Source organism: Ornithorhynchus anatinus, chromosome X5 (genome assembly GCF_004115215.2).
Source record: "Ornithorhynchus anatinus isolate Pmale09 chromosome X5, mOrnAna1.pri.v4, whole genome shotgun sequence".
Taxonomy (NCBI): Eukaryota; Metazoa; Chordata; class Mammalia; order Monotremata; family Ornithorhynchidae; genus Ornithorhynchus; species Ornithorhynchus anatinus.
This window is the reverse complement of record NC_041753.1, coordinates 7,151,224-7,167,334: the sequence shown is the minus strand read 5'-3', so window position 1 is coordinate 7,167,334 and position 16,111 is coordinate 7,151,224. Positions and strand designations below refer to the sequence as shown.

The 16,111-nt window shown below is 61.4% G+C and overlaps 2 protein-coding genes across 2 annotated transcripts; one reads left to right on the top strand and one right to left on the bottom strand.

Annotated features, from left to right (window-relative positions):
* Window positions 1-1,662: 1,662 nt before the first annotated feature.
* Window positions 1,663-9,072, top strand: ELP5 (elongator acetyltransferase complex subunit 5). The gene is made up of 8 exons (XM_039910886.1): window positions 1,663-1,873; window positions 3,481-3,541; window positions 4,173-4,253; window positions 6,730-6,932; window positions 7,712-7,881; window positions 7,974-8,069; window positions 8,160-8,260; window positions 8,891-9,072. Exons 1-8 carry the CDS (start codon window positions 1,663-1,665, stop codon window positions 8,991-8,993), a joined length of 1,026 nt encoding a protein of 341 aa, XP_039766820.1. The 3' UTR covers window positions 8,994-9,072.
* A 270-nt stretch (window positions 9,073-9,342) lies between these two features.
* Window positions 9,343-12,215, bottom strand: CLDN7 (claudin 7). Its single transcript, XM_029055403.2, has 4 exons — window positions 11,559-12,215; window positions 10,055-10,219; window positions 9,762-9,846; window positions 9,343-9,626 (listed from the first exon to the last, which is right to left on the bottom strand). Exons 1-4 carry the CDS (start codon window positions 11,779-11,781, stop codon window positions 9,464-9,466), a joined length of 636 nt encoding a protein of 211 aa, XP_028911236.1. The 5' UTR covers window positions 11,782-12,215; the 3' UTR covers window positions 9,343-9,463.
* Between the last annotated feature and the right edge of the window lie 3,896 nt (window positions 12,216-16,111).

The window sequence follows — 16,111 nt, the reverse complement described above, 5'->3', positions numbered from 1 at the left end:
CGCCCGCCCCGGCCGCCGCCGCCACCGGATCCCCCCGTCTGTCAGGCGCCATTTTACCGCCCAGGAGCCCCCTCCCCCACCGCCGCCTCCTCCCGCCCCTCTATGTGACGTAGCTTCCGAGGGAACCAGGTCCCTTTTCCCGGACCCCCTCCCGTTCCCGCCCCTTCCGGTTTTGGAAGGCCTCACTTCCGGTCTGTGGAGCGCCACATCCTCTCCCCTCCAGGGCGAGCGACGGGAGGGAGCGGGCGGCCTGCGCAGGCGCAGAAAGCGGGCCGGGGGCGGGGCGGGGCGGGGCGGGGCGGGACAGGACAGGAGGGAGGCTCCGCCTCAGGCCGAGGATCGGTCGGTTACCGGGAACGGAACGGCTCGCCGGCGGTGACCAGGTCGAAGCCCAGCCGCCCCTAGTAGTCTTACCTGAACCGTGTCCACCCCGATTATCTCGGATCTACCTCAGCGCTTAGAACAGTGCCCGGCGGGAAGTAAGCGTTTAACAAATACCACCAGTATCTTTATTGTTATTCCTTTCTTCGCCCCTCGAGATCCCCTGCGACCCCACGCTGACATATAATCTCCATTTGAAGCCTAAAAAGTGGGGGGGGGGGAGGGTTGCGGCGGGTTAAAGGTCAAAGTTTTAAACGAGGCCAGGGGGATGGTCCTCATTATTATTATCATTGGTTCTGGGTTAAGGCTGTGGGCTTCCACTCCCACCACCTTGAAGGTAGAAGAAGGACTCCCCATTTCCCACGGTTTCGAGCTCCAATTCCTTTCCCTTAAGGTCTCAGACTAAGCCCCCCCTTCTCCTCAGCTCCCCCTCCCCATCGCCCCGACTCGCTCTTTGCTCTACCCTCCCTCCCCGCCCCACATCCCTTGAGTATATATGTACATTTCTATTATTTATATTGATGCCTGTTTACTTGCTTTGATGTCTATCTCTCCCCTTCTTAACTGTGAGCCCTGTGTGGGCAGGGACTGTTTCTCTTTGTTGCCGAATTGTACTTTCCAAACGCCTAGGACGGGGCTCTGCACACGATAAGCCCTCAATAAACACGACTGAATTGAATTGGTCCTTTAAGTTCGTTATAGACGGGGAACGCGTCCGCTAACTCTGCCGTATCGTCCTCCCCCAAGCGCTTAGCCCAGTGCTCGGTGCGTAGTAAGCGCTCGGTAAATCGTGGGTTCTAATCCCGGGCCACTTCTCAGCTGGGTGACTTTGGGCAAGTCATTTTGCTTTGTTCTGTTTTGCTCCGCCGCCTGTCTCCCCCGTTTAGACTGGGAGCCCGTCATTGGGCAGGGATGGTCTCGATCTGGTGCCGAATTGTCCATTCCAAGCGTTTAGTCCAGTGCTCTGCACATAGTAATCGCTCAATAAATACTATTGAATGAATTTAACTTGTCTGGGCCTCAGTGACCTCTGTAAAATGGGGCTGAAGACTGTGAGCCCCACGGGGGACAACCTGATGACCCTGGATCTACCTCAGTGCTGAGCACGGTGCTTGGCACATAGTAAGCGCTTCCCAAATACCATCATTATCATTATGATTACCATGATTATAAATACTACCGATTGGCCACTTTTTCCACACCGCCCCCGTTCCCCAAGTCCAGTCGGCAAAAAGTTCCAAGCAGGCAGCGGCAGGGGCACCCGAGCCGGGGGCGCGGGGGATGGGGGATTCCGGCCGTTCGACCGGCCGGGGCGTGACGTCACAAAGCGGAGCGGGAGGGGCGCGGGGCCACGAGTTTCCCAGCGCGGCGGCCGTGACGTCATCTCCGCGCGTCCCCGCTGGAGGGCCCGGCCGGAGCGGCGGCGGCGGCGGCGGGAGGAGGAGGAAGATGGAGAGTCTGGCGGTCGGAGGCGGCCTCGTGCTGCTGCGAGGTAGGTCAGGGCCGCCAGCGCGCTGGGCGGAGCCTGACGGAGTCTCACCCGGCCCGGGGGGGGGCGGGGCCTGGGCGCGAGGCGCTTGGGGCGAGGGGGCGGGACCTGGGCGCGAGGGGGGCTGCGCGAGGGGCGGGATCTGTGCGCGAGGCGCGCTTGGGTGCCAGGGGGCGGGACTTGGGGGCGAGGGGCGGGGGTCTTTGCGCGAGGCGCCTGGGAGCGAGGGGGCGGGGCCTGCGCGCGAGGCGGGGCCTGGAAACGAGGGGGCGGGGTCTGTGCGCGAGGCGCGCTTGGGGCGAGGGGGCGGGGCCTGCGCGCGAGGGGGCGGGGTCCGTGCGCGAGGGGCGGGGCTGCGCGCGAGGCGGGGCCTTTGCACGAGGGGGCGGGGTCCGTGCGCGAGGCGCGTTGGGGAGGGCGGGGGCTGAGCGCGGGGCGGGGCCTGTGCGCGAGGCGCGTTGGGGAGCGAGGGGGCGGGGCCTGTGCGCGAGGCGCGTTGGGGAGCGAGGGGGCGGGGCCTGCGCGCGAGGGGAGACTGCGCGCGAGGTGGGGCCTGTGCGCGAGGCGCGCTTGGGAGCGAGGGGCGGGGTCTGTGCGCGAGGGGCGGGGCCCGATAGGGGGAGCGGGGTTCCCCCCCCCCCCCCCCCGCCCCCAGGCATCCGCTCTAGACTGTCAGCTCGTTGCGGGCAGGGGATGCGTCTGCTTATTGTTGTAGAGTCCTCTCCAAGCGCTTAGTCCAGTGCTCTGCACACGGTAATCGCTCAGTGAGTGAATCAATTGAATCCGCTGCGAAGCGCATTGTCTGTCCCCACCGGCCCACCAACATAGACCTTACAGTCTGGAGGGGCACAGAGAGCCGGTTTCCAGTGGGGGACAAGAATAATAATAATAATAATGATGATGGTATTGTTGTACATTCTAAGCGCTTAGTACAGTACTCTGCACATTGTAAGCCCTCAATAAATACGATTGAATGAATGAATTTCTTACTATGTGCCAAGCACCGTTCTAAACGCTGGGGGAGAAACAAGGTAATGAGGTTGTCCCACGCAGGGCTCACAGTCTTAATCCCCATTTTAGAGATGAGGGAACTGGAGGCCCAGAGAAGTGAAGTGACTTGCCCCAAGTCACACAGCTGATTAGTGGCAGAGCCGGGACTAGAACCCACGACCTCTGATCTATCTGTCTCCCCCGATTAGACTGTAAGCCCATCAAAGGGCAGGGACTGTCTCTATCTGTTACCGATTTGTACATTCCAAGCGTACTAAGGGTACAGTGCTCTGCACATAGTAAGCGCTCAATAAATACTAATGAATGAGTGAATGAAAGACTCCCAAGCCCGGGCTCTTTCCACTAAGCCACATAGTCCTCATATACGGAGATTGTGTCCTGGCCCAGCCCACAGATTGGAGACGTTGGGCCGTGCAGGTGTGGGAAACGTTCTGCCCTATTCAGTGGAAGCAAGGAGGGCCCCTTGGAGACGTGACAAGGGTACAACTGTTAACCGCAAAAGGAAAGCAAGAATGAACAAATGGGGCACATTGCCCCGAGTGCAGGGTAGCTGACGGGAATGGCTCCTAAACTTTTCCCGCGGGTGTCTCTCCCAACAGATTCCTTGGAGTGGGAAGGGCGCAGCTTGCTGAAGGCGCTGATCCGGGAGGCTGCCCACAAGTGAGAGTCTCAGGAACAACGGGGACCCTCCATACACACACACAAACACAAACTCCAGTTCACCCCCTCTCAGCTTCCCCCCCCACACCCCATTCCCCTTCCCCATCCTTTGCCGTAAATGCAGTCTGCGGTTCAGCGCTAGGCGTTCAGATACACAAAAGACTTGTTAAGGTCTCATTCCCTGCCTCCAAGAGCTGGCGATATCCAGGGGAGCCAAGGGGATGTGAATCACCTGCCTGTATCCTGGAAGTCCTCCCTCTTCATATCTGACAGACAGTGACTCTCCCCTCCTTCAAAGCCTTATTCAAGGCCATCTCCTCCAGGAGGCCTTCCCTGACTAAGCCATCCTTTCCTCTTCCCCCACTCCCTTTATTCACTGCCCCCCCGCCCCGTCCCGGCCTCTCAACACTTCTGTCCACATCTGTCATTTATTTATTTATATTACTCTCTGTCTTCCCTGCTAGACTGGAAGCTCTGTGGGCAGGGAATGTGTTTGTTATATTGTAGTCTCCCAGGCTTTAAGTACAAGGCCCAGCACACAGTAAGCACTCAATGAATACGATTGATTGATTGACGTACAGTAGGCGATCCCCCCTTCCTGCTTCCAGAACATTTTGCATTTTGGCTCTAGGGGGGAGCAGGTTCAGGTCTTGGGCTGCGAAGTGAGCGAGGAAGAATTCCGGGATGGATTGGACCCCGAGACTAACAGCCGGTGAGTGTTGGGGGAACGCGGGGGAATTTGGGGGGCTCCTTTTACATCTTTCACTCGTCCCCTCTCCCCCTTTGTGTGGTGGGACCAGCCACTTTGTCCCCTCTGATTATCTGGTTACCTACTTACTTAGTAAGTACAGTGCTTGGCACCTAGTAAGTGCTTAACAAATACGATTGATCAGATCAATCGATGGCATTGATTGAGCACTTACTGTGGCAGAGCACTGTACTAAGCCTGCAGTACCATAGAGTTGGTAGACGGGATCCCTGCTCTCAAGGAGGGAATAATCTAGTGAAGGAAAACAAACGTAAAATTAGAGATAGGGGAAATGGCCTACTATAAGGCCATAAGGATAGAGAAGCAGTGTGGCTTAGTGAAAAGAGCACGGGCCTGGGAGTCAGAGGCCCTGGGTTCTAATCCCAACTCTGCCAACTGCTGGCAGTGTGACCCTGGGCAAGTTGCTTCACTTCTCTGGGCCTCAGTTTCCTCAACTGTCCAATAGGGATCAAAAACCCGTTCTCCCTCCTACTTAGACTGTGAGCCCTGTGTAGGACAGGGACTGTGTCAGACCTAATCAACGAGTCCTTATTCCAGGGCTTAAAACAGTGTTTGACCTAGAGTATGCGCTTAACAAATACCATAAAAAAAAAAGATACGGTTTTATGAGCTATGGGGCTGGGGTGGGGCAAGTATCCAAGAGTTTAAGAGTACAGACTAAAGTGCACAGATGACATAGAAGTGAAAGTAAAGGGTGGTGAAATGGGCTAGTCAGGGAAGGCCTCTTGGAGGAGGTGGGATTTCACTTATTATCCTGGGGATCTTCCTGCCTCCTCCCAGGCCTTGGCCCCCCATCTTTCCTCCTCCTCTTCATCATCATCATTTAAAAGCTCCCCTTGGGTGCACAGCCCTGCGTCAGGATCCTGGAACTGTCCACTAGCCGCCAGACACCAAGACCCAGCCTTCGTGCAGCTTACAGTCTAAGGTTGCAGGAAAGAGACGAGCAGTCACAAATTGCTAAACTCACAATAGGGGCAAGTGAGAGTAGGAGCGTAGGTTCCAGCCATTGAGAGTGAAAGGGAACGATCAGACGCTAGGGAACAGAACGGGTCCATGCTACAGACCAGAGGGTGCTTGTTGTAATCGATCAGTCATATTTATTGAGCGCTTGCTGTGTGCAGAGCACCATACTAAGCGCTTGGGAAACTACAATAATGATGATGATGGTATTTGGTAAGCGCTTACTATGTGCCAAGCATTGCTCTAAGCAAGTGCTGTGAGGGATACAAGGTAATCAGGTTGTCCCAAGTGGGGCAGTCTTAATCCCCATTTTACAGATGAGGGAACTCAGGCCCAGGGAAGTGAAGTGACTTGCCCCAAGTCACACAGCTGACAAGTGGTGGAGCCGGGATTAGAACCTATGACCTCTGACTCCCAAGCCCAGCCTCTTTCCATTGAGCCAGTGGGTATTTGTTAAGCGCTTACTCTGGGCCTGGCGCTGTACTAAGCGCTGGATTGGATATAAGCAAATCGAGTTGGACACAGTCCCTGTCCCAAGGGGGGGGGCCCTCACAGTCTCCGTCCCCATTTGACAGATGAGGTAACTGCGGCACAGAAATGAAGTGATTTGCCCAAGGCCTCATAGCAGACAAGTGACAGAGCCGGGATTAGGACCCATGACCTTCTGACTCCCGGATCCGTGCTCCAACCACTTCATCACTGTTCTAAGCGCTGGTGTGGACCCGAGCTAATCGAGTTGGATACAGTCCCTGTCGCACACGGATTCTTTTCCTCCGCTCCGTGTAGTACACTGCCGTTGCTTCGAGCGGGATCCTTCAATAAATACCATTACCCATGCTGTTGTTCGTACTATTGCTACTGGATGCTGTCGTATCCCGGCATCGAGACAACAGACAGACAGACGGACACAGCCCCTCCAATTTGAAGAGGGTGGGGGTGGGATTCCCCCCACCCCAAGGGGCGTGACTGTGGAACAGCCACTGTGACTCTCCCACAGATGGTTTCCTCTGTGGGCAGGGACTGAGTCTGTTTATTGTCGTATTGGAGTCTCCCAAGCGCTCAGTACAGTGCTCTGCACACAGTAAGTGCCCCATAAATAGGATCGAATGAACGACTGGAGAAGCTAGAGAGCAGCGTGGCCTAGTGAATAGAGCCCGGGCCTAGGAGTCGGAAGGACCTGGGTTCGCATCCCGGCTCCACCACTTGTCTTGCTTCGTGACCTTGGGCAAGTCACTTCACTTTTCTGGGCCTTGGTTACCTCATCTGTAAAATGGGGATGGAAGCTGTGGGAGAAGGACTGTGTCCATCCACTTTGCTTGTATCCACTCCAACCCTTAGTACGGTGGCTGGCACACAGTAAGCGCTTAACTAATATTGTAATTATTATAATTAAACACTCAATAAACTGCACTGAATGGTTGCCTGAGGGAACCTGACCATTCCTCCCTCCCCCCCGCAGGCTGGTGTACCATGACGTCTTCGGGGACCCCTGGGCCTGGACGGGGCCCGGTCGCCCACTGGAGGCCCTGGCACTGCTGCGCCCGTCAGGGTCGGCCTCCCTCACCATGGCCGTGGACTCGCTCAGCTGGCTGCTGCTCCGCACCCCCTGCCCTGCCCTCTGCCAGGCCCTGAGGACCCTGACCTTCGGGGACCCCAGCACCGGTGAGCCCTCCCCTCCAATCCCACCCCTCCTCTCCTCCCCGAGACCTTCCCTTTCAGGAATTTGCCAGGCAGCCCCCATCCCCTCTCCAGAACGGCCCCGGGAGTGTCCCCAGTTGTCCCCAACTTGTCAGTTGCCAAGCTGTCGAGCCGCAGTGCATTCTGTGCCTTCACCTGTGACCTCGTGGAGCAGGGTGCTTTCTCTCCCACTCTGCCCACTGCTTCTCTCGTACCTCTGCTTCTCCCTTTTCCAGCTTCCAGCACCGCCTCCCCTTACCTGTCCCCAGCGCCCGCCGAGTCACGTCTCCAGACGTGGGTCTCAATCGGCCCCAGCCTTCTGGGCCTCCGTCCTCTGTCTTCTTCCTGCACCCCAATCTCATCATCCCCTCCAGACTGTAAGCCTTCTGTGGGCAGGGAATGCATCCGTTCTGTTGTCCTCTCCCAAGCGCTCAGTCCAGTGCTCTGCACACAGTAAGTGCTCAGTAAATACCATCGACTGACTGACTGTCCTTCCCTCGGCTCTCTGGCCCAGCGGAAGGAGGCCGGAGGGTCGGGAGGCACCAGGCCTGGCTTCCCAACTCACCTCTGCCACTGGGCCTCAGTATCTCCCTCTGTAAAACAGGGATGGGATTGCCAAGCCCCGGGCGTCACTAGGTGATTGACGCAGGACTCTGCATGTAGTAGACGCTTCTTCAGTAGTCCCCGGTCTGGATCCCTTTCTTCCCCCACCCCTGCTGCCGTCACAGCCCGATCGATGGGTCTGTCCCCCTCTCCCTCGGCAGGTTCGCGACGCCCCCGGGTCTTGGGGCTGCTTCACCAGGAGCTGCACGCGGACGGGCCGCTGGGCTCCCTGGCCCACCTGGCCGTGGCAGAGGTGACGCTGGGGGGGACCGGCCCCCAGGCCACAGCCCAGATACGGCACCGCCGGCCCGGGGGCCGGGTGACCGAGCAGGTCAGCGGGAGGTTGCCGGGCGGGAGGGGTGAGGGTGGGCGGCGGGCCCGGGCCTGGGGGCCAAGACTCCACCCCTCTCCCCTGGTCCCCAGACGTACTTACTCTCCGTGCTTCCGGATCTCAGCCTACGGACACAGGACCTGCCTTCCCAGGGACCCCCGGCCGCCCCCCACCCCCCGCCTTCCACGGTAGGTGGGGTCAAAGGGCAGCTGGGGCCGTGGGCCAAGGCGGCGGGGTCCCAGGTAGGGGGCGGCGATCATCTCCCGACCGTTTGCCAGGTGGATCCCATGGCGGACTTGACCTTTAACCTTCACCTGTCCGAGGAGGAGAAAGAGGCCCGGGCAGCCCTGACCCTGCCCTACCAGTTCAGCTCTGAGAAGTAAGACAGAGGAGGGGCGGGACCCTGGGGTCCCCAAGGGGCAGGCGAGTGGGTAGGAGGGAGGGGAGAGGCAGGAACTGGAGGGGGTGGTTGGTGCCTCGGCCGGCTTAGTGTCAGCCCCCCGGCCACTGGGCAAGGACAGTATTACTAATTAAACTTCCGCTCGGGTTATAGGGCCCAAAGTCCTCTCTGGGCGCACGTATCTGGGGAGTGGCTGGTCCTCTCCTCCGCCCTGGAAATCAGGCAAAAGGACTCATGGCTCCGGCTTAAACAAAAGCACTCCTGCGTCGGTGATCTGGTTAGGGTTATAAAACCCCGGGATGGCCAGGAGGGAGGGGCAGGAGAGTGGCCAGAGATCTCTGCCCCCACCCCGGGCCTGGAAGAGTTAGTCATTGTCTCCTGTCTGGAGGAAGACAGAATCCGGCCGGGCTCTCTCGCTCTTATCTGAGTTTCTATCTCTACAGAATTGGGGGGGGGGGGGGTGGCGGACAGCCCATGGTAGAGGGGAGTGGGCAGAAATGGGCTTGGCCTGGTGGGTGACCAGGAAAGAGCTGTTTGGGAGGAGTGGGGAGGAAGGTCCACTGTATCCTCACGTCTCACCTCTGTTGCACACTCCCCGCCCCCCGCCAGGCAGCGCTCCCTGCTCCATCCCTCCCCCGCTCGCATCTTCTACGAGCTGGACTCGGACGATGACCTGGACCAAGATGATCCGGATGATGACCTGGACGTGTAAAAGGGCCTGGAGGGGGTAGGCGCGGGGGGGTGGGTGAGGTCCCATCTGGCCCAGGGCAAGGGACCAAATGGGGCCCCGGGGATGGATTCTCTTAAATAAAACCTATTTTTGCAGAAAGGGATTGGATCGTCACACGGGGGGAGACTGGGACATTCTGTGGTAGATTGTCCTTTCCAAAACAGCAAAAAAAAAGTTTTATTTCTGTACAAAAAGGCACACGCTAGAACCCCCCCATCCCCTTTTTTCTCCACCTCCCCCTACCCTTCCCCCTCCACCCGGGAGTCTGTCCATCCAGCGGGGGGGGGGTGTCTTAGCATCTTCTCTCCCCCCCCTTCCTCCCCCTCCCCCCCCAACCAGTGGCTCAGATGTAAAGGCGTCTTTGCCCCCGCTCCCCGCCCCTTCCCTGGACTCTTTGACAGCTCGCCGAGTAGGCCGAGCGGGACGGGATGGGGACGCGGCCCCCTCCCGCTTCAGACGTACTCCTTGCCCGAGGTAGTAGCGGGGTAGGAGCGGGGGGCCCGGTACGCCCCCTTCCCCTCGCTGCCGGGGCAGGAGCAGGCCAGGAGCCCCCCGCCCAGCAGCACCAGGGCCGAACCGGCCCAGCCGATGAAAATGGCCGACCCGAATTCGAACCTGAGGGAAGAGAGAGGGGAGGGTCAGGGGGCCGCCCGGTTTCCCCCATGGCCCTCGCCGTCCGCCCGGGACTCAGGCAGCCCTTCCCCCCGGCCCCCACCCGGGTACCCCGCCCCCCTCCGGCCCCCCACTCACTTGGTGTTCATAGGGATGAGCGGGTTATAAAAGTCAGTGACGATCTGGTGACCATACCAGGAGCAGGCCGTGAGGGCGGCGAGGCCTGGCAAGGGGGTGGACGGAGCGGGAGTGAGGCTCAGACCGCCTCCGGGACCCTCCCGCCCACCCATCCACCGAGGGCCCCGGGCAGAACCAGGCCTCTGGGGTGAGGGAGTGCGGTTGGTCCCGGATCCCGCGCCCGGCATTTGGGGCTGGTTGAGGGGTGGGCGGTGAGGCCTATGGGCTGTGACGGGGAGGGGGCGGGGACTGACCGGCTACCAGGAAGATGATGCCGCCCGTCATGGCGATCCGGGCCTTCTTCACCTTGTCGTCCCCGCCGCAGCGGGTGCACTTCATCCCCATGGTGGACACCAATGTGGCCAGGAAGCCCAGCACCAGCGACACGACCATCAGGGCCCTCGTGGCCTGCAGGGCCGCTGGGGGAGCAGGAGGCTGGGGGTCAGGGGGCGTCGAGGCCTGGTCTCTCCCTACCGGGGTGGGGGCTTCCATCTAGGCCCCAGGGGGACAGTGGCCACACACACCACCTCACGCCCCCTTCCGGGGGTCCTGAGTTACCCGAAGACCCGGCCCTCTGTAACCGGATCCCTCCCCCTGGCCTTTCTCTTCCTCCTCTTCCTCCTCCCGTCCCGGCCCCTCCCTCGTGCCCGGGACAACGCCCCAGGCCAGGCCAGGCCCCGGTTTCGATGAAACCGCCAGGCGGCCGGCCCCGAGCAGGCGGTGTGGCCGCGACCCCCGCCCCCCCAACACCACATCGCGAACACACACCCCGTCTCCCTGCTGGCCCGGGGCGCCCCCACGACCCCTGCCGTCCCCCTCTATCAGCCTCTTCTTTCTACCGTTAATCGGTGCGATAAGATTAAACTCCCCCGCGGCCGGGGACCGGGAGCCCTGCCCTCCAGCCCCGCGGGCGCCCTGCCTTCCAGTCCCAGCCCGCCCCTTCCTCAGGGATCCCGGCGCGACCCCCGGGCCTAGCCCCTCCCTTTGTCCGGCCGAAAAGGGCGGGAGGAGGGGGAGGGGCGAGGAGGAAGGGAGGGGGGCGGGGGGGGCGAGGAGGAAGGGAGAGCAGGGGGAGTGGGGAAAGGGGTGGGGGGCGAGAAGGAAGGGGGGGGAGAGGAGGTGAACTGGGAAAGGGGGTGGGGGTCGAGGAGGAAGGGAGGGATGGGGAAGTGGGAAAAGAGGTGGGGGGCGAGAAGGAAGGAGGGGAGAGAAGGGGTGAACTGGGAAAGGGGGTGGGGGGCAATGGGTAAAGGGGTGAGGGGGAGGAGGAAGGGAGGGAGAGAGGAAGTGAGGGGGAAAGGACTCGGAGGGGCGAGGCCTAGGCCTAAGGCGGGGAAAGGAGAAGGCGGAAGTCCTCGTCCGTCCATCGTCCGTCCACCGTCCGTCCATCGTCCGTCCACCGCCCGTCCACCGCCCGACAATCGTCCGTCCATCGTCCGTCCACCGCCCGCCCGATCCATTCTCCCCCTCCCACTGAGTGGCCTCCTGCCCCCGCCCCACCCTTCCCGAAACCCGACGCCGGACCTCCCGTACCCGCTGGCCCCAGGCGGCCGGGGGTCTCCGGCGCCCTCTCCCCGCCATTTCCCGCCCACCTGCGGTGACTCGGGCGTCCGGCCCGGGTCACTCCAGCCATCCAGGCCACTTCCTGAGTTCGGAGCACTGGACTAAGCGCGGGGGGGGGGGGGGGAGGACGCGACAGCCTAGACGGGAGGGGCCGGGGGACCCAGGGGGCCGGGGGACCCAGGGGGCCGGGCTCACCTGGTTGGGCCAGGATGGAGTCGTAGACTTTGCAGCTGGTGACGCCCGTGCTCTGGGAAGCGCAGTCCATCCACAGCCCCTTGTACATGGCCTGGGCCGTGATGATGTTGTCCCCCGCGTACGAGCTCACCTGCCACTGGGGGATCACCGTGCTGGCGAACAGGCCCACCCACCCCACCAGGGCCAGGGTGAACCCCAGCAGCTGCAGCCCCGAATTCGCCATCTGCCCCCGCAACGACCCTCGGCCGAACGACACCAACCACCTAGCCGACCTACGGGAAACCCTGCCCGGGGGGCGACTCGGGCCCAGAGGAAAAAAAAGGCAGGCGACCCTACGGCGAATCCAGCGGCCCGGCCCGGCTCCGGAGCCGACGAGTTCGGGGTGACCGGCGGCGGAGGAAGAACGGTTCCACCCGCAGGTCCCACCGCTCCTTGCCGGGCGGGGAGGGGCGGTCCCGCAGGTTCGGGCGACCCCGTCCCCCGGGTAATCCCGGGACCGGCCTCCGCGGAGGCTCCGGAGGGACCCGGCCGAGCGACAGAGTCGCGAGGGAATCGATCGGAGGCCACCCAGCGGAGGGGTCGCGGAGGTCGGGGATTCCCGCAGCCTGTCCCGGCCACCCCGCCGAGACCAGGACGTTCACCTGCGGCCGGGCGCAGGTGCGACGCACCTGTATATATGGCCTCGGGAGCGCGCCTGGGAGGGGCCGGAGGTGACCGCGGGGGCGGGGTCCGGAAGGGACGGCGGGCCGGGGGCGGGGGGGCACCGGGAGAGAGGGTGACATGACGTCACCGACAGGGACCGGAACGCCCCCGGCCCCACCCGGACAGGTGAGCGGGGCCAGCGTCGGGCCTGGCCGAGACGCCCCCGGGCCCTCGACGCCGGGGGCCGACGGAGAGCGGGAGAAGGTGGGGAGGAGGGGGGCCGGGGGGAGGGGTCGCCCGGGGCCCGGGCTGGGCGTGGGGGCCCCATTATTTCAGGCTCTGAGTCACCACCAAGCCCGGCCTTCCCCTCTGCCCTCTGCCCCTTCCTTCTGGCCCCTGCCCTCTGCCCTCTGCCCCCCCATACCCCCTCCTCCCTGCCCCGCCTCCTCCCTTCTGTTCCCTCCTCTCTGCCCTCTGCCCCCTCCCTCTCCTCTCTGCCCCTAGCCCTCTCCCCCCCCCCGCCGCCTTCCCCTCCCTTTGCCCCCTCCCCCCTGCCCCTCCCCTCAGTGCCCCCCCCACCCCCCCCCCCCCCCGGCCTGTCCCGCGTCCCCGTCGCCCGGAACGGTCCGCTCCGGCGGGTGCTCGGGCCCCGCCCCTCTGCGGGACACAGGTGGCCCCGGCCCGGCCCCGCTCCACCCCGCCCCGCGGCACTGAGGGCAGGGAGCCGGGCTGCGGTGGAGGCCTCCCTCCTGCGGACCGGGCCGGGCCCGGTGCCAAGGGAGAAGGAGCGGGAGCTGGAGCGACAGGCGCCTGGGTCCCAGGTGGGCAGCGAGGAGGCCGGGGTGGGAGGAGCGGGATCCGGCCGGGGCCAGGGAGCCCCTCTCCCGCGCTACCGTCATCCTCCCGTGCAGCCCGGCCACCCTAGCACCATCATCATCATCATCATCATGGGATTTGCTAAGCATTTACTATGTGCCAAGCACTGGGGTGGATACAAGGTAATCAGGTGTCCCCCGTGGGGCTCCCAGTCTTCATCCCCATTTTACAGAGGAGGTCACTGAGGCCCAGAGAAGTGAAGTGACTTGCCCAAGGCCACACAGAAGACAAGCGGCGGAGCAGGGATTAGAACCCAAGTCCCCCGACTCCCAAGCCTGAGTTCTTTCCACTAAGACACGCTGCTTCATCCTCCTCCGTTGCAGGTCGGGCCGCTCGGCCGTGCTATCGTCATCGTCATCGTCATCATCATCGTGGGATTTGTTAAGCACTTACTATGTGCCAAGCACTGTTCTAAGCGCTGGGGTAGATATAAGGTAATCAGGTGTCGTGGGGCTCCCCAGTCTTCATCCCCATTTGACAGATGAGGTCACTGAGGCCCGGAGAAGTGAAGCAACTTGCCCAAGGCCACACAGCAGACAAGTGGCGAAGGCGGGATTAGAACCCATGTCCTCTGACTCACAAACCCTGGGCATGTCACTCCCTTCCTTAAAACCCTCCAGTGGTTGATTATCAACCTCCACACGAAACAAAAACTTCTCACTCTGGGCTTCTTGCCCCCTTCTACCTCTCCTCCCTTCTCTCTTTCTACTGCCCACCCCGCACGCTCCGCTCCTCTGCCGCCCACCTCCTCACCGTCCCCCGTTCACGCCTATCCCGCCGTCCACCCCTGGCCTACTACCTCCCGCTGTCCTGGAATGCCCTCCCTCCTCACCTCTGCCAAACTGTCTTCCCCTCTTCAAAACCCTACTGGGAGCTCACCTCCTCCTAGAGGCCTTCCCAGACTGAGCTTCCCCTTTTCCCTCTGCTCCCTCTCTGCCCCCCTTCACCTCCCCTCCGCTAAGCCCCCTTTTTCCCCTTTCCCTCTGCTCCTCCCCCTCTCCTTTCCCCTCCCCTCAGCACTCTGCTCATTTGGATAGATTTTTAATACCCTATTCATTTTGTTAATGAGGTATACATCCCCTTGATTCTATTTATCGTGACTATGTTGTCTTGTTTATGTCGGTCTGTCTCCCCCGATTAGACCGTAAGCCCGTCGACGGGCAGGGATTGTCTCTACCTGTTGCCGAATTGTCCATTCCAAGCGCTTAGTCCAGGGCTCTGCACATAGTAAGCGCCCAATAAATACTATTGAATGGATGAATGAACCCCGATCTCACCGTCCTCCGGTGCGGGCGGGGCGGGGCCGCTCCGACGCCCCCTTCCTCGCCTTTGCAACCCCCCTTCCCGCCTCCAGGTGTCGCTGCAGCCGCGCCCTCCTCCCGCCGCCTCGGCTGGGGGGGCTCGCGCCCCCTCCCCCCTCCCCCCCCCCCCCCCCGGGCTTTTTCGGGGTTCGGGCCTCCCCCCCCCCCCCGCGCCCCCCGACCCCAGCTCTCCCCACCCCGAGTCACCACCACCCAGGAGAGTCAGGAAAGGAACGCGAGGCCGCGGAGAGGCCATCGATCCATCCATCAGGAGTATTTATTGAGCGCTTACTATGTGCAGAGCACTGGACTAAGCGCTGGGGAGTTGTTATGACAGTGGCCTCGTGGAAAGAACACGGCACGGGAGACCAAGAGGCCTTCCCAGACTAAACCCCCCTTTTCCTCAGCTCCCCCTCCGCTCCCCATCTCCCCGACTCGCTCCCTTTCCTCTACCTCCCCTCCCCACCCCACAGCACTTGTGTATGTATGGACATAGCTAGAATGTTATTTATTTATATTGATGCCTGGTTACTTGTTTTGATGTCTGTCTCCTCCCTTGTAGACTCTAAGCCCGGTGGGGGCAGGGATTGTCTCTCTTTATTGCAGAATTGTACTGTCCAAACGCTTAGTACAGTGCTCTGCACACAGTAAGCGCTCAATAAATACGATGGAATGAATGAATCCCGGCTCTAGCCCTTGCCTGCTGTGCGACCTGGGTCAAGCCACTTGACTGCTCTGAGCCTCAGTTTCCTCATCTGTAAAATGGGGATTCGATACCTGTTACGGTCCCCTCCAGACTGTAAATCCGTTGAGGGCGGGGAACGTTTCTACCGACTCTGCTGTACTCTACTCGGCCAAGCGCTTAGTACCGTCCTCCACACAAAGTAAGCGCTCAATAAATACCATTGATTGACTGACTGTTCTCTCTCCCGCCCCCTTAGATGGCGAGCCTCACATGGGACGGGGACTGTACCCGAGCTGATTATCTTGTACCTACCCCAGTGCTCGGCAGAGTGCTTGGCACATAGTAAGCGCTTAACAAAGATGATCATTTTTATTATCACCCCTCCACAACCTCCGACACACAGTCGAGAGTAGAGAGGACAGGACAGCCTCTCCCACTCTGTCTCAGTGTTTCGACCTTTGTCACCGCCTTTGTCTTCTAGACAGTCTCCGTTTCGATCTTTCTCTCTCTCTTTTATGGTATTTGTTAAGCACTTACTAGGTGCCAAGCACTGTACTAACCACTGGGGTAGGTACAAGATAATTGGCTTGGACACCGTCCCTTGTCCCACCAAGGGTTCACAGTCTTCACCCCCATTTTACAGACGAGGAAACCAAGGCCCAGAGAAGTGAAATGGCTTGCCTAAGGTCACCCAGCAGACAAGCAGCAGAGCCGGGATTAGAACCCAGGTCCTTCTGACTCCCAGGCCCGGGCTCTATCCACTGGGCCACGCTGCTTCTCCACTGCGCTTTGCCATCTGTCCCTCTGCCCGCCCTCGCTTCGAGCCCGCCTCCTTCAGATCTCGCTGCCCACCTCCGTCCGGTGGGCGCGAGTGACCCCTGAGCGCGGGGAGGGTGGGCAACACGTGCGTGGAGGCTCCGATGTCCCCCTCGAGGCTGGACGAGCTCCGCCAGTGTTGGCCGCCACCTGTCTGCCCTCCTGCCCACCCCCTGCCCGCCCCCGCCTCCTGGCACCCGTGGGCTGGACACTGAGACCGGGACATGGAGTCG

Excerpts from the sequence above, each read along its gene's own strand:
- ELP5 (XM_039910886.1), top strand. The coding sequence starts at position 1,663 with ATGGGGGATTCCGGCCGTTCGACCGGCCGGGGCGTGACGTCACAAAGC. Across the intron at positions 3,542-4,172 it reads ATCCGGGAGGCTGCCCACAA|GGGGGAGCAGGTTCAGGTCT; the intron begins GTGAGAGTCTCA and ends TTTTGGCTCTAG. Across the intron at positions 8,261-8,890 it reads TACCAGTTCAGCTCTGAGAA|GCAGCGCTCCCTGCTCCATC; the intron begins GTAAGACAGAGG and ends GCCCCCCGCCAG.
- CLDN7 (XM_029055403.2), bottom strand. The coding sequence starts at position 11,781 with ATGGCGAATTCGGGGCTGCAGCTGCTGGGGTTCACCCTGGCCCTGGTG. Across the intron at positions 10,220-11,558 it reads CTCCATCCTGGCCCAACCAG|CGGCCCTGCAGGCCACGAGG; the intron begins GTGAGCCCGGCC and ends CTGCTCCCCCAG. Across the intron at positions 9,627-9,761 it reads CTCATCCCTATGAACACCAA|GTTCGAATTCGGGTCGGCCA; the intron begins GTGAGTGGGGGG and ends CTCTTCCCTCAG.